The sequence below is a fragment of the Delphinapterus leucas genome, chromosome 9, assembly GCF_059928025.1.
Source record: "Delphinapterus leucas isolate spDelLeu-1000000601 "Yukka" chromosome 9, BTC_Dleu_Yukka2, whole genome shotgun sequence".
Lineage (NCBI taxonomy): Eukaryota > Metazoa > Chordata > Mammalia > Artiodactyla > Monodontidae > Delphinapterus > Delphinapterus leucas.
Window position 1 is genome coordinate 18,631,366 of NC_143137.1, and position 17,756 is coordinate 18,649,121.

Sequence of the window (17,756 nt, forward strand, 5' to 3'; positions counted from 1 at the left end):
TAAAAATATAATAAAGATATGAACCAACAGTTCACTAAGATGGAAATACTAATAAAAAATAAGCATATGAGAAATATTAAACCTAATCAATAAAATAGCATTTTTCAACTATCAAATTAGTAATGATAAACAATTATGTGGGAATGTAAACTGGTGCAGCCTCTATGCAGAACAGTATGGAAGTTTCTTAAAAAACTAAAATAGAGTTACCATGTTATCCAGCAATCCCACTCCTGGGCATATATCCAGAGAAAACTCTAATTCAAAAAGATGCATGTACCCCAATGTTCAAAGCAGCACTATTTACAATAGCCAAGACATGGAAGCAATCTAAATGTTCATCAACAGATGAATGGATAAAGATGTGGTACGTACATACAATGGAATACTACTCAGCCATAAAAAAAAGAAATAATGCCATCTGCAGCAACGTGGATGGACCTATAGAGGTTATTGTACTACGTGAAGTAAGTCAAAGACAAATATCATATGATATAATTTATATGTGGAATCTAAAAAAAAAATGATACAAATAAACTTATTTACAAAACAGAAATAGACTCAGACATAGAAAACAAATTTATGGTTACCAAAGGGGAAAGTTGGGGGTGGGATAAATTTGGAATTTGGGATTAACAGATACATACTACTATATATAAAAGAAATGATGAGGACTTACTGTATAGCACAGGGAACTATATTCAATATCTTGTAATGACCTATAATAGAAAAGAATCTGAAAAAGAATACATATATTTTTATACATATGTACAACTGAATCACTTTGCTGCACACCTAAAACATTGTAAGTCAACTATACTTCAATAAAATAAAAATTAAAAAATATAAACATTAAAAAATTATAATATAGTTTATGCTAATAAGGGTGTGGTGAGATGGTCAGTCATCTGTTGAAGACAACAACAACAAAAAAAATTGATAAAATCATTCTAGAAAAGCCCCCACTCTATCTTCCAGGATCAGTGGCTCTCGATCCTGGCTATCCAATTGAATCACTCTGGGAACTTTAAAAAAATACAATGCCTTAGCCCCCATCCCCACAGATCCTTATTTAATTGGCTTGGGATGGAGCCTGGACACTGGTGTTTTTTAAACTTATGGAGAGAGTGATTTGCCAATCCAGTTGAGAACCATTACTCCACAGATAACTTCAAGGTCTAGGATACAACAGAAATCCTACTTGAATGTGGGACCTGAAGAGCAGGGGTCCACTGTTTGGCTTCCCATATGGAGCTCTACCAGGCAGCCAGCTGACTGAGCTCCCAATATATCCATGTTCTGGGAACTCAGCAAAGAAAGAAGACTGCAAGGGTGTCAAGGCAGAGAGGGCCTAAGACAGACCCCTTGACCCAGACTGGCACAGCAGAGCAGTTGGTTTCTTATGTGCTTTCACAAAGAGAATCAAAGTTACATTAAAAAAAAAAAAAGTCAACATACCTGGAGTGGTCAAAATAATAGGGATGTGTCAGCAGCTATAGGCATGGTCCCTGGAGAGTAGGCAAGACCCAAGAATTTCTCATTAATGCAGGAACCAGATGCCTCCCGCTGATGCCTTAAAACTCCGTAAACCCTTAGAAGTTGGATGAAATCCCAGATTAAAAGCAAGAGAGAGGCAACAGAATTGATTGAGATTGTCCTGAATTGATAGGGAATAAGATTAAATTTCTTTCACTTTGGATTTGAGCTTAAAATTAAGAGTTTGCGGCCTGAGGTATTTGTACTCACTACATACACACATCATCCAGCTTAATCATCAAAAAAAATCCTAACAGGCAATCCTGTTATAATCCTAGGTTTATGGATGAGAACACTTTAGATAGAAAGCAATTTACATTTCTAACATTTTTTTGCTTTATATACTTTGATGTTATATGACCCAATTCCTAAGTGTTCATGACTGTTATACCTTTGTAATGGGATGCACCTGTTTTAATGTAAAAGGGTGTTTTATGTATCATTTAATGATATTCATCTTGACCTCTTGTTTTGTCTGATTATAAAATCACTACCCTACTGCTTTTTTAAAAAATTGTGTGATGTTTACTTTTGATGCTTCTGTAAGCATGCTTTTTTTTTTGCTGCGTTGGGTCTTCATTGTGGTGCACGGGCTTCTCATTGCGGTGGCTTCTCTTGTTGCAGAGCACGGGCTCTGGGGTGCACAGCCTTCAGTAGTTGTGGTGCATGGTCTCAGTAGTTGTGGCTCGTGGGCTCTAGAGGGCAGGCTTAGTAGTTGTGGTGCACGGGCTTAGTTGCTCCGAGGCATGTGGGATCTTCCCGGACCAGGGCTCGAACCCATATCCCCTGCATTGGCAGGTGGATTCTTAACCACTGCACCACCAGGGAAGTCCCGGTAAGCATGTTTTTTATGTACCACTAACTTTTCCACGGTCAGCAGGTAATCTGGGAAGGGAGGAAGGAGAAAGAATAAAGGAAAGAAGGAAGGAGGAAAGGGAAGGGGAGGAGAGGGGAGGGGAGGGAAGGGGAGGGAAACCCAATCATAGTGAGAGGGTGTTTTTTTTAACATTTCAGTATGAGTAAGTAGAAAAAAAAAACAAACTAAGAAAATAACAGTTCGGGGACTTCCCTGATGGCACAATGGTCAAAAATCCACCTGCCAATGCAGGGGACACGGGTTTGAGCCCTGGTCCGGGAAGATCCCACATGCTGCGGAGAAACTAAGCCCATGCGCCACAACTACTGAGTCTGTGCTCTAGAGCCCGTGCGTCACAACTACTGAGCCTGCGTGCGACAACTACCGAAGCCCCCGCACCTAGAGCCCGTGCTCAGCAACAAGAGAAGCCACCACAATGAGCCTGCGCTCCTCAACGAAGAGTAGCCCCCACTCACCACAACTAAAGAAAGCCCACGTGCAGCAACAAAGACCCAGCGCAGCCAAAAATAAATTAATTTTAAAAAAAAAGAAAATAACAGTTCAAATAATACAATAATATGATTGAATTAATATATACCTCAAATTTTTGTACCCTACAAAGAAAACACCTTCCTTTCAATACTCTTTCATTGTAAAACTCATGGTAAGCCAGGAATTAAATGAAAAATTTTTCCAAAGATTATCTGCCAAAAATCTACAGCAAATTTCACACTTAATAGTGAAACATTAGAAATATTCTTTTTAAAATCAGAAGTGAGACAAGGATGTCCACTATCATTGTTTCTACTCAACATTGTATTGGAAGTTCTCTCCAGGTAAGTTTTTAAAAGAAAAAATAATGAAATGAAATTTTAAAAACAGAATAATAATAGGAATGTAAAGAAAGGGGGAAAAATTGTCATTTTTTATGATATTTGCATGGAATCCTGAAATAAACTGCAAATATATTGTCAGAATATATAATACACATGATAATTATAGAAATGAATTGCATTCCATACACCAGTCACAGAAAATATAATCTTAAAGAATATTCCACTTAAAATAACCAAAATAAAAGGTACCTAGGAATAAACCTCACTAAAGATACATATATCCTTTATGGAGAAAAGTATACAAATTTATTAAAGGAATTAAAGAAAACGTACAAAAGGGAGCATGTTTAGAGAAGGGGAGATTCAATATCATAAAGAAAACAAGCTTCCTCAAATTTATGAACTAAATGTAATTCTAACTAACTTTAAATAAGGCATTTGCAAGTTTGATAATGTCTAAAATTACTTGGAAAGCAAAATGTGAATAATAGTCATGATAATTTTGAAGAAAATCAAAGTGCATAACTTGTCCTACCAGGTTGTAAGTCTTATTATAAATGTATAGTAAATAAAACAGTAACATAGAGCAGAGAACCCAGAAACAGACCCAAACATTTATAGAAATAATATGAGAGACAAGGTCTTACAGATTAGAGAGAAAAAGAGGTGGAACAACTAGAAAGAAATTAAGTCCTACCTCAGAGCATACACAAAGCTCTATTGCAGGTAGAGTATAGACCTAAATTGGGAAGGTAGAACTTTTTTGTAAAAAGCATTTAGAATAATATCTAAGAGACTATAGTTATGACTATGGCATAGGGAAGGAACACATAAGACATAAAAAAGCACAAGCTATCAAGAAAAAGTTTGAAAAATTTGGCCATATTAATAACTTTTACTCATTAAAATGTAACATTTTTAAAAGGTGAAAAGACACAGCCTTTGAAAAGATGTGCAATTCATATAACTAAAGTATTAATAACCAGAATATATAAATAAATCCCGCAAATTAGTAAGAAAAAGATAATAACCCAATTTAAAACTAGGCAAAACATATAAATAGGCAACTCACAGAAGATGAGCCATAAATGGCCACTAATCTTATAAAAAATGTTCAACTTTGGAGAAATCCAAAGTACCACAATGAGTTTACATTAACACCTATTGGATTAGCAATAAAAAGACTGTCAATTCCACTCGTTGCTGAAGATGCAGAAAAATAAAAACTCTTACATATTTGTGAGGGCACAGTAGGGTAACCAATATCTATCTGGTAAAGTTAAAGATTTGTATACCTATAACACAGCAATTCCACTCCTATAGAAGAATTTTTTCAGCTGCACCTTTTATAGTAGAAAAAAAAAGTGAAAACAAATTTAGCATTCATCAAGAGGAAAGTGGATAAATTGTGGTATATTCTTACAGTGAAATAGTACACAGCAGTGAGAAACCTTAAAACTAAACCAACACAATGTTCATGGATTAAACCCATAAACATAAAGTTGAGAAAAAGTTAATTGATGAATATATACAGTATAAAATAAAGTTTAAAGTCATGGTGAACAAAAGTGTATATTGTTTAGGGATAGAGACATGTACCAAAGTCTTTATCAAATAGAAGAAAGTCTCCTCTATTCCTAGATTTTTATCATGAATGGGTGTTAATCTTTGTTAAATGCTTTTTCTGCATTAATTGATCTGATCATGTAAATTTTTCTTGTTTAGCCTGTTATTATGGTAGATTACATTGGTTGATTTCAATTAGTGAATCAGCATCCCTGGGTTAAACTCTACTTGGTCATGGTGTATAATTCGTTTTATGTAGTGCTGAATTTTATTTGCTGAAATTTTTAAAGGATTTTTTGCATCTATTCATGAGTGATACTGGTTTGCAGTTTTCTTTTTTTGTACCATCTGTCTGACTTTGGTATCAGAGTAATATTTGCCTCAGAAAATAAGTTGGGAACTGTTCCTTCATTTTTCATTTTCTAAAAGAGATTATGTAGAATTGGTATGAATTTTGTAAACATTTGGTAAAATTCTCCAGTGAAAGCACCTGGGCCTGGAGATTTCTTTTTCGTAATTATGAATACTTTAATTCAATTTAATTATTCAATTCCTATAATACATCAATATTTATAGGGTTACTCAAATGATCTCTCTCATACTGTGTGAGTTGTGGTAGTTTGTTTTTGAGGAATTGGTCCATTCCATCTAAGTTGTCAAATTTATGTGTGTAGAATTGTTTGTAGTATTCCCTATTATCCTTTTGATGCCTGCAGAATCTGAAGTTTCATCCCATTTCACTTATAATATTGGTAATTTGTGTCTTCTCTTTTTTCTGTCAGTTTAACCAGAGAGAGGTTGTCAGTTTTATTGATCTTTTCTAAGAACTAGCTTTTTGTTTTACTGCTTTTTCTCTATTACTTTTATGTTTTCATTTTCAATGATTTTTGCTCTGTGTTGTTTCTTTCTGCTTATTTTGGGTTTATTTTTATTTCCCAGGTTCTTGAGGTAGGAGCTTATTGATTTAAGAATCCTCCTCTTCAGTTTCTATTTTTTTGTTTAACATCTTTATTGGAGTATAATTGCTTTACAATGGTGTGTTAGTTTCTGCTTTATAACAAAGTGAATCAGCTATATGCATACATATATCCCCATACCCCCTCCCTTTTGAGCCTCCCTCCCACCCTCCCTACCCCACCCCTCTAGGTAGTCACAAAGCACCGAGCTGATCTCCCTGTGCTATGCAGCTGCTTCCCACTAGCTATCTATTTTACATTTGGTAGTGTATATAAGTCCATGACACTCTCTCACTTTGTCCCAGCTTACCCTTCCCCCTCCCTGTGTCCTCAAGTCCATTTTCTAATAGGTCTGCATCTTTATTCCCATCCTGCCCCTAGGTTCTTAATGACCTTTTTTTTTGTTTTTTAGATTCCATATATATGTGTTAGCATACGGTATTTGTTTTTCTCTTTCTGACTTACTTCACTCTGTATGACAGACTCTAGGTCCATCCACCTCACTACAAATAACTCAATTTTGTTTCTTTTTATAGCTGAGTAATAAATAGAACTACCATATAGATCCATGTATTTTTAAATTCCCTTGAGACCATAGATCTCTCTTTAATTCTCCTAGGCCCAAAGATTATTTAAGACTGTGTTGTTTCATTTCCAGATGTTTGGAGACTTTTCTATTATCTGTTATTAATTTCTAGTTTGATTCCATTGTGGTCAGAGAACATACTTTGTATGATTTGAATTCTTTTAAATTTGTTAGGTTTCTTTCATGGTCCAGGGTATATGGTCTGTCTTGGCAAATGTTCCATGAGAACATTCATGAAACACTCTTGAAAACAATGTTTATTGGGCTGTCACTGGAATGGAACATTCTATAAATGTCAATTAAATCCTACTGGTTGATGATGTTGTTGAATTATTATATACTCTTGGAGGTTTTGTCTAATTGTTCTATCAACTGTTGAGAAAGAGATGTTGAAATATACAGCTGTTTCTCCTTTCGGTTCTGTCAGTTTTTGCTTCACGTTTTGTAGTTCTGTTCTTTAGTGCATACATAGTTAATCACGTTATGTTTTCTTGGTGGATTGACCCTTTTATCCTTATTTAATGTATCTCTATATCTTGTAATTTTTTTTCTCTGAAGCCTACTTTATCTGATACAAATATTACCACTCTTCCTTTCTTCTGATAATGGTTGCATGATATATGCAAACACTTTTCCATTCTTTTATTTTCAACCTATGTTGTTAAGTTTCAAGTGAATTTCTTGTAGACATGATATAACTTGGTCATGTTTTTTTAACCCCCTCTGCCAACCTCTGCCTTTTAATTGGTGTATCTAGACCATTTACTCTAATGTAACTGTTGGTATGGTAGAGCTTAAGGCTGCTTTTGGTATTTTGTTTAGTTTTTTGGTTCTCTGTTTTCTATTTCCTGACTTCCTATGTGTCACTTGAACATTTTTAAAATTCCATTTTTATTTATCTATAGTGCTCTTGAGTGTATCTCACGAAGTAGCTTTTTTAGTGGTATCCTAGGTATTATATTATTCATATATGACTTATCACTGTCTCCCGGTGTTGACATTTTAACCGTTTGAGTGAAATGTAGAAAGCTTACCTCCTTTTAAGTCCCTTTACTCCTGTTTATAATTGCCTTAAATTATATATACCTTCTACATATATTGAGAACCACATCAGACAACGTTATAATTTTTGCTCAACCATCAAACATAATTTAGAGAACTCAAGATGAGGAGGAACTTCTATTGTATTTATCCATATTTTCACTATTTCCACTGTTCTTTTCTATGTTTCAAATTACCTTATCATTTTCATTGTTTCAAGAATTTTTTTTTTTTTTGGCCATTCTTTTAGGCTAGGTCTGCTGTCAATATATTTTCTTAGTTTTCCTTCACCTGAGAATGTCTTGATTTCCTCCTTCATTCCTGAAGGACATTTTTACTGAATAGAGAATTCCAGATTGACAGGTTTTTTTTTCTTAGGACTAGAAAATGCTGTTCCATTTCTGTGGTTTCTGGCAGTACTATAGTTTCTGATGAGAAATATGCTATCACTTGATTTGTTTTTTCCTTATAATTAAGATATTGTTTCTCTCTTGCTGCTTTGAAATATTTTTCTTTGTTTTTTTGACAAAGTTTGATTATGTGTCTTGTTGCAGATTTATTTGGGTTTTTCCTGTCTGGGATTCATCATTTTGAATTTGTAGGGTTTTGGCTTTTGCAAAATTGGGGCAATTTTCAGTAATAATTTTTTAGCCCCATACTCTTTTTTGTTCTTCTGGATCTCTAATGACATAAGCATTACATCTTTTCATATAGTCCTACATATCCTTGGAGCTCATTTTATTTTTCAGTCTATTTTCTCTCTGTTATTCAGATTGGGTAACTAAAATTGCTCTGTCTTCAAGTTCACTGATTTTTTTCTTCTGTCCTCTCCATTTTACTGTTGAGTCCATCCAATAAGTTTTAAAATTTCAGTTATTGCATTTTCAGTTCTAAAAGTTCCATTTGTTTCTTCTTTATATCTTCTATTTCTTTTCAAGACTATTTCTTTGCTAAGATTGTGTCTCTTTTTCAGTTGTTTCAGTCATGTGCATAATTGCTTGTTGAAACATCTTCATCACAGCTGCTTTAAAATCCTTGTCAGATAATTCCAAGATCTGTTTCACCTCTGTGTCGGCATATGTTGATTGACTTTCCTCATTTAAGTTAAGGTTTTCCTTATTCTTCATAAGTATTTTTTTATTATTATATCTTAGACATTTTGGATAGTATGAGACTCTGGATCTTATTTAAACCTTCTGTTTAGTTGACCTTCTCTGACACCATGCCAGTTGGGGAGAGAGCACTGAGTCATTACTGCCAGGTGGAGGTAGAAGTCTAAGTTCTCCACTTGGCCTCTCTTGACACTTAGGGTAGGAAAAGTGGGAATGATGCTGTATTAATGCTGAGTGGGTGTGGAAGTTTAGGTCCTCGCATGGCTTCCATTGACACTGTAAGGAGACAGGTCAGTGGTGAAGGTGCTGGACCTCCACAAGACCTCTGACACCACCTGATGGGAAGGGGAAAAGGTGCGTCATTACTACCAGGTGAGGAATGGCAGTCTAGGTCCCTAAGTAGCCTTCAATGATACTCTGAGAGGGGGTTCTTATTAACACTGGGTGGTGGTAAACATCCTGGCTCTCCACAAAAATTTCCCTGATACTATCACATCAGGGAAGAGAAGGGGAACATTGTTACAGCTAGAAAAGTGTGGAAGCCTTTGCTAACAAGGGTGAGAAAAAGGACGGGGCCAGAATTTTATTCACAGTATTTAGCTGGAGTAAAGCAGTCCTTGTCTAAAAGGTTTCTGTGTTGCTAGTCTGCTCCTTTCCTAGTCTTTTAGCTAGAAGGAGCAGGCTCTTTGTTGGAAATTTTGTTGTCTGTATCATTAGTGTTTTGGGGTTTTAGCTTCTCCAGCACCCAGTTTAGGATAACTAAGGCAAAAGGAGACCCAGGGAAATTACCATTATGTCATTACTCAGGTCCCAGGGTCCTCAGGTGATCTGCCTTCTTCCTTCTAACTCTCAATCTTACCTTTGTTATATATATAATTTCTATGCTTTTAGCTGTGCTTAGTAGGAGAAATTGTTTTTTAAAAGCATCTCTTCCATATTGTTTGAAATTGAAACTATTATTTTTATATCTTCCCTTGTGTCTAAAGTATTTTATAATAACTTTTAAAAAGATTAGATGATGCTGGTGAATCCTTGGGGCACAGCGACCCACTCTCTGCACCCCTACTTTTCCAGAGAGCATTGCCTCCCTTCTCCGGCTCAGCCTTGTACTCTCCTCCACGTTCCCCCTCCCAGCCTCTCCTACCCACCCCAAGAAAAGAACTTTAACCAGCTCCTGTTGAGAACAGGGCTAGGTGGAAGATAGGAGCCAACAGCAAATCGTGTTACATCCAAATTTGAGTTATGGGAAAGGGGATTATCAAAGGAAGTTTTGATATTTTTTAAAAAGGAAAGCATTAGAGGATTTTGATATTTAAAATATTTAACAATTAATGCTGTACTATGGGAAGGCTCTTGTTCCCGTGAATCACCATGCACAGAGGATTCAGAGGAAAGACCATTTACCCATCCAAACGGGTGCATTTCAGTGTTTTAACAACCAGCATAGTCTCGCTCACACAAATCAGCCGAATACCAGCCTCGCCTATAACTGCTCAATTCTTCTTCTGCAGATGGCAGGAAGTGAAACCACAAAGACAATGAAAATTGCTTATAAACCTTTCATAATCAGAGTCAAAAAAGGGTGAAATAAAAGAAATACCTGATACTCTTTCTTCCTTCATATTGCTAAAGGAATTTGAGGTATCACGTTGGTAAGAAGTTAAATGGAACTCTATAATTTTTTCATAATGAGAAGGACAAAATATTTCAATCCTGTAAAGTATACACTAATGCTATAAATGGACGCATTGAAATTTTAAGAGCACAATCTTCATTGTCTTTATCCCACAATCACTATGCATGTAGCAAGGCAGAGATCTTGGGAGATTTTGCCATCTGATATTTCAGAGCAGGAAGCAGCTAGAAAATTCATTCATAGCTGTGGGAAAAACTGAAATTCCATTTATAAAAGCTAAGAATAACTTACATTTTAAAAAAGATAGACACTATTCAGAGAATCACAAAAGAAACTGAGAGAATTAAGGCATATAGAACATTCTTTTGTAGGTAGTTGTTGAGTGAGGAATAGCCAGGATCCATGGCCAGGTGAGACAAAGGGACTGGACATGATCAGAGCAAGTTTTCCATGTTAAGATCAAATGTCAGGTACGGGTCTACTTGCGGCCCTGAGGGATCGGAGGGAGGGTGGGTTTGGTGTTGGAACCTGGGCGACTGATGCTTGAGATCGTGTGTCTTCTGTGTTGGAGAGACCCTTTTTCACATGGAAATACCTGTTTATGTAGTGCTGTAAAACATTAAGAAAAAAAAGATACAGTATGTATAGTTAACCCCTTGGTACACTAAACAAAGAAAATAAACATTGCATGATGTAAGAGCCAGAATAACTTTTAGAATTCATTCATAACAAACTATAAGAAATAAATGACACCCAAATAAGAAAAATAAGGGATGAGGTTGAGAATATATCATGTGCGTGGTTGGACAAACCTTGGGCCGGGTAGACTTGCCCAATGACCAGAAGGTTGCTACAGCAAGCAATTCCTATGCTACTCTTCTACCCTGCTCATTCATACCCTCTGTAATAATGCCCTGCACATATTCCTTTTCAATCATATGTGAGTAGACTTAGCACAGACACAAACACACACTCTGAAGTCCTTCCTAGAGAAAACTCATCTAATGCCCTTTAAGACTGGCTTGTTAACCAAGGAGGAAGACACCAAGGATGAACCACAGAGCTAGGTTCCTCTGGGGACTATGGAAGCAAGAGGAGTTTGGAAGATGAGACTGAAGGTGGAAGCATAGTGGCCACAGAGGAAGCCGAATTCTCAGTGGGGAGAAATCAGTGTAGGAGGGATTGAGAGAGTGAGGCAGAGGATTCTACAGGAAGTGAGCAAAATGGAGTGACCTATAAGATCGGGAAGATGCAGCTTATTAAACAAACCAATGCAATCCAAAATGTTAAAGGCAAAATGGACCTTTTTAAGGTATATTTAGAGCAAGAATGGCATACTCCTTGAGAAGATGAGATCCTGTTAACAGAGGACAAAAAAAGATAAAAGGGACTTCCTTGGTGGTCCAGTGGTTACGACTCCACGCTTACAACTGCAGGCGGCGTGGGTTCGAACCCTGGTTGGGGAACTAAGATCCCCACATGCGGCGCAGCCAAAAAAAAGAAAAAAGAAAAGGCTCCTCCTTATTTTCTACTTTTTTTTCATCATGGAGATATTTTTTTAAGCTGGAAAGGGTAACAAAAACATCTTAAGCAAATAAAGGCCCCGAAGAAGAAAGAAGACAATAGAAGAGCAGGCCTCCCTTCTACATCAGTTCCCTTGTCCACACCCAGGTAAGCTACCTCCCAGGGTGCTGAAATAACTGACAGAAGTAATTTTAGAGTGTCTGGTCTTTGAGAATTCATTGCAATGAGGAAAGTACTGGAGGCAAATAATATTGCCATTTAAAAAATGGAAATAAAGATCTACAAACCAGCACACCTGACTTTAAACCTCAGCAAATTCCAGTTTATTAAAGAAATGGTTTGTGCATTCAGAAAGAACTGTAGTGAGTGATAAGTGTTGGAAGGGATTTGCAAAGAAAAATTATTTCAAATTAACTTAATTTCCCTTTTACTTAGGCAGGGGTCAACAACCTATAGCACATAGGACAAATCTGGTCTGCAGCCCATTTTAGTAAATAAAGTTTAATGGAAACCAGCCCATGTCCATTCATTTACATATTGTCTATGGCTGTTCTCACACTGCAATGGCAGGGTTGAGTGGTTGCAAAAAAGTCTATGTTGTCCACAAAGCCAAAAGCATTTACTGTCTGGTTCTTTACAGAAAGCTTGCTGACCTCTGAGTTAGAAAATACGACTGATATAATGCAAGGCACGCATCGCAGTTTCTTGTGTGAATGCACTAGAGAGATGTGAGTAAGCGTCACAAAGCAGGTAGACTCTCCCTGGAAGTCAGTGTCCAAAGACTTGTCACAGGATGTTTCTCTTAGCCAAGTCCTGGGTCCCAATGTTGACAGCAACAATGACAAAGGCATAGGTGGCATGTTTGCTGGCTGAATAGAAATCTATAAAGTAGTAAATATGGAAGATGAATCAAGACCCCAAATGATCTAATCAAGTTGGAATGTGGGGCTGAAACCAAAAGGATAAAAAGCTGAAGATAAAAGTTGCATTTATGTAAAAAAAAAAAAAATCAACAGCACATATACTGGATGATATAAACTTGGTTTGGCAGTTCGTATGAAAAAAAAAAAAATGAGGGTTTAACTGACCCAGAGCCAGTAATGTGATGTGATTTCCGAGAAAATCACCACAGAAAGATGTTGGCAAGATGGCAGGTTAGGAAGCTCCAGGCCCCTGTTCTCCCAGGGAAACACTAAAAGAAAAACTAGAGGGCTTCCCTGGTGGCGCAGTGGTTGAGAGTCCACCTGCCGATGCTGGGGACACAGGTTCGTACCCCGGTCCGGGAGGATCCCACATGCCGCGGAGCGGCTAGGCCCGTGAGTCATGGCCACTGAGCCTGCGCGTCCGGAGCCTGTGCTCCGCAACGGGAGAGGACACAACAGTGCGAGGCCCACGTACCGCAAAAAAACCCAAAAAACAAAAAACTAGAGACTAGCTAAAATAACTTAATAGGAGCTCTGGAAATCAGTCAATGATCTACAGCAACCAAGTGAACGCCCAACCATGAAAAAACCACATTAGCAAGGGTAAGAAATCTCATGTTTTTACTCACCTTTGCCCCTCCCCCTCCCAAGGGGCTGAAGTACAGTTTGGGGGAAGAGAGGCCTGGCTCCCAGTGCCCTCCTGAGAGCCCATCTAGGGGCAGCCTGATTGGCCTCTGTGTCACCTAACTCATAGCCCAGATGGCTAGAAGTGGCACAGCTGGGATCTCAGGCTAGAGGAAGCCATAGGAAGCAGTGGGCAGGGCTCCTGAAAAACCCTGAGGAGGCACAGACCTAAAGACGCCTGGGACAAGAGATTCTTACTTGAGGAACACCACAGAACAGCTAAGGCTCCAAGAAAAAGCAGGAGAAAGATGCTTAGGGCAATTAATACATTCATTTAAAAGCATCTGTGTATACTGGGGAACTGGGGAAAAGCACACACAGAGGTCAGGGAAAGGGCACGCCCGGAAAAGGACTGAAAAGACCCTGAGCCTTCACACTGGACTGACCCTGGGCTCAGAACATGCCCCACCAGTCAGCGAAGGGCGTCCCCTGCACGGAGCCAGTCTACGTCCTGGGAGAGGTAGCTGCTTTTTCAAATGCCCAATTTTCAACACGGGATCACAATGCACATAGAGAAACAGGAAAACCTGGCCCATTCACATGAAATAAATCTCCAGAAACCATCCCAGCAGAAAACAACCACAATCTTTTATGTGCATAAAAATTTACAATCATAATACCTAGCAGATATCCAGCACTTTACTTCTTACTTACACCATACCCTACCTTGCTGGTCCTGTATTATTATATTATGTATTACATTATAGTATATATATTACAGTAATATAGGATATTACTATATTATTGTGGGATGGATATTATTATTCCTAAGGCTCAGACATTAATTGATTTGCCCAACACTGTACAGCCAGACAATAGTAGAAATGGAACCAAAATCCAGGTCTTCTGATTCCTAATGCAATGTTCTTTCCACAGCCCTGCCCCACGGGTAACAGCCCCCCTTTGCTCTGGCCAGACTATGTTTGGAATGTAGTTTTCAACTCTAAGTATCCCATTTATAAGGAAGGATACAGGCAGAGGAGAGAAAATGAGATGGGAAAGGTCTGGGAACACGACCTGTGGGAAGCCAGAACCATGATGAGCTTTGAGGACATGTCTGTTCCAGGGCTCCTGGGTTCCCTCAGGCTCTGAAGTGGCAGCTCACAGCCTTTAAAAGAGTGCCCAGAACACTTCACACATCCTGTGAGATGACATAGTATGTCTACTTGAGAATTTGGGATTACATCCTGGAACTTGAGTCTTGGGACTTGTAAAAAATTAATAACAGAAACCTCCATGAAGTGGAGCTGGGAGACCAGAAGGGGGAGCCTCTCACGCCCTGCGACCATAGCAGAGCCCCAAAGGAAGAAGTCTCCTCTTCTTTCCTGGCAAGGACTCAGTCAATGAAAAGCCATGGACTCTTGGTTTACTAAAGCTCTCCCAATTCCCTTTCCCTCTCTATAAGAAGCTTTCTCCTTCCTTTGCCCTGTGCGGCCTTGCATGTGGCTCACTGTGGTTGTAGACCCCGAAGTGATCACTAATAAACCCATCTTGGCTGGAGAAATACCTGGCAGTCTGTTTATTTCAGGCCAACAGATTCTAATTTATTGCTTCTGTCCTCCCTTATGAGTAAAATGCTGGAAAATACCCTATCTCGGTCAGCTGTCCTGAATACAGCTACACCTGAAGAGGGTGTCCACCTCTGAAATGGTTAGAAGGTGCCTGATTCGGGACCTTCCTTCTGGAGATGCCACCTACTGTGTCCTATTGTCCCTGGCGACCTAACACGTCTGTACTCTTTCTGGCTCCCGTGGTCACCTGAGGAAGCAGGGGATCCTCAAGTCTTCTCTGGTCTCAGGCAGACCACCCCACCCCCTGCAGGCTACTAATGGTGGCTTCTCTTAGCCTCCAGGTCCTAGAGAATTCCGCCCAATTTATTCATTCCTCTATCAGTTGCTCACAGAGCCCCATAATGGGTTACTCTCTCCCTTTTCCATTTTCACCTCTAGCCCTTCAGCCTCCCCACACCGTTTAATGTCTTTACTCAATGTTCTTTATGAACATTGCCAGAGACAAAAATGCGATGGCCATGCTGTCTGTGCCAGAAGACATGCATTCACAAGTCTGTTGGGGAGTAAGGTGTAAAAAGGAGGTGAAGAGGAGGGGCTGGCCTGATCCTTCAAATCCCAAACCGCCAGGATTCTGCCAGACCCCCAGGGCAGGAGACTGGTCAGTGATATGAAAACTTCCCTGCGTTTCTTCACCTTCACTGAATGTAGCCCAAGTTGCTAAAACCTCCTTTCGAGAGCACGTGCCCCTCATCCCAGAACACCCTTGCAGGCAGTGTGGCCAGATGGGCAGAGCAGCAGTCCACTCTAAGTAGCTAAGCAACACTGGGCACATTTCTGATCTTTTTTAACTTTGTTTCTCATCTATTACAATGGGGGATAAATAACCGAGCCTGCCTCAAAGGAGAGATTCTCAACTTTAAACACACATTTAATTTAAAAAAATCAGAAACAGAAAGACAGTGGGAAATAGATATAATTATAATATTAATATTTATATGAGAACAATATGTAAATGACTCATACCTTTTAGGGCCTGATCCTCAATATCACCTATTGTTGATTCTGGGTGTGAATAAATGCTGTCTTCCGGAGGCCGAAAAGGCAAGTCTTTTGACCATGGACAAGACTCAAATAATGCAGAGTATTTCATGGAATCACTGGAATCCATGCCACTGAAAAATGAATATATCTTTGAGATGAAATACCATTAATGGCCATATGATCATTGGGTTATCTTTGTCAAATCATTCAGTAGTTTGCAAACATATCACTGTTGAGCTAAAGTTTTCAATGATACATAGGTACCAAGACCTATTAGCAGCTGATATGTTAAATACTGTACATATTAGCATAAACTTCTCATCCATTATACAAAACATCACTGAATATCTTCTAAGAGCAAGGCATCCTGAGAGGTGCTGGAGTCTATAAAACAAGATGGGTCAGGCATGGATCCTAATTCCTAGGACTTCAGAATCAAGTGCAATTTATATAGGGCAGTCCTTGCTATTTCAAGGACAGAGAAAAATGAAAGCGTGTTAGGGGGCCTGATCTGGACCACACATTGGGCATACCTAAGGCTAGTTTTTTGTCCCCCTTTTTAGGACAAGGTTGGGGTGTGACCTGGGTGCCTGAAGTCTCTGTGTCTGGGCCAGTGGGCTGCCTACCAGTTGGCTGCTCTCCTTTGGGCTCCACCTGCTTCCTGGCTTCCTCTGGGGAAAGCAGCTCCACTGAGGCAGAGCTCATCCTGCAGAGCGAGCACTGTGAACAGCTGAGCTTGGCTCATGGCAAGATTAAACATTATTTCTTGTATTTATTAATTAGCTTTTGTGAACTATTTACCTCTTTTCTTCATTTCTCTTTTGAGGATCTAAATGTTTTCCATATCAATTTATGTGACTATATATGTTATATATTATATATTGAATTATATATTATAAATTAAATATATAACATAAAACATGTATATTATATTCAATATATTATATATGTTAGATGTTACATATACTATATATCATATATAGTGTATTATATGTTATTAATATATATTTTATATAGCTTCCTGTTTTCCTTTTTAATTTGTTTTGGACCTAGAGCAACTTAAAATGTTTACATAATCAAAATATATTCATCTTTTCTTCTGCGATTTTCCTCATTTCTTTAGAAGCATTTCATTAACGCTTTAATCAGCTTATTAAATGCATGCGGTTAGAATTAAGTCATAGAAGAGGCTGAAAACAGAAAGCAACAGTGACCCCAATTCCATTCTCCTGAGAGCCAACCACCCTTAAATGCTTTTCAATATTCTGACAATAAACTCTTTATTTCTAAATGTCACTGATTTTTATTGACTTGCCAGTTTTAAACATACCTTTGATAGAGATTTCTGCTATGATCAAAAAGGATTCAGCTAACTTAATAACCTCCCCCATTTCTCTCCCCACAAACAGTTCTATCACTGTTTTCAGTCCCTCCATCGGTCAGATCTACATCTTTGTGAATCATATTTAAAAATCCCCATTTCTTGTTCCGTCAACAGCAGATGATACTCACTTGCCATCTCTACCTCCTAAACTCTGTCACTGGAAATTTTTACTGTCAAAATTGACTGTATTAAGTTTTTCTTAAAATTTATTTATTTATTTATTTATTTATTTATTTATTTTTGGCTGTGTTGGGTCTTCGTTTCTGTGCGAGGGCTTTCTCTAGTTGCGGCAAGCGGGGGCCACTCTTCATCGTGGTGCGCGGGCCTTTCACTGTCGCGGCCTCTCTCGTTGCGGAGCACAGGCTCCAGACGCGCCGGATCAGTAGTTGTGGCTCATGGGCCCAGTTGCTCCGCGGCATGTGGGATCTTCCCAGACCAGGGCTCGAACCCATGTCCCCTGCATTGACAGGCAGGCTCTCAACCACTGCACCACCAGGGAAGCCCTGTATTAAGTTTTGTATTCATAGTTATGTCTTTTCATAATTTAGCTAAAGGTTGATTTAA

The 17,756-nt window shown here is 38.5% G+C and overlaps 1 protein-coding gene across 2 annotated transcripts in view; it reads right to left on the reverse strand.

Moving 5' to 3' along the window:
* Positions 1 to 10,473: 10,473 nt before the first annotated feature.
* LOC111178220 (leucine-rich repeat and guanylate kinase domain-containing protein) overlaps positions 10,474 to 17,756 on the reverse strand; it is a 118,639-nt gene continuing 111,356 nt past the window's right edge. The window contains exons 19-20 of one of the 2 annotated variants that reach the window (XM_022580738.3): positions 15,791 to 15,939; positions 10,474 to 10,734 (exon numbers count right to left, since the gene is read on the reverse strand). In XM_022580738.3, coding sequence (XP_022436446.3) covers positions 10,604 to 10,734; positions 15,791 to 15,939 — 280 coding nt within the window. In that variant the 3' untranslated portion in view covers positions 10,474 to 10,603. Of the gene's footprint in view, positions 10,735 to 15,790; positions 15,940 to 17,756 lie in introns of those variants that run through there. The other variant, XM_089917006.1, reaches the window with a different exon arrangement.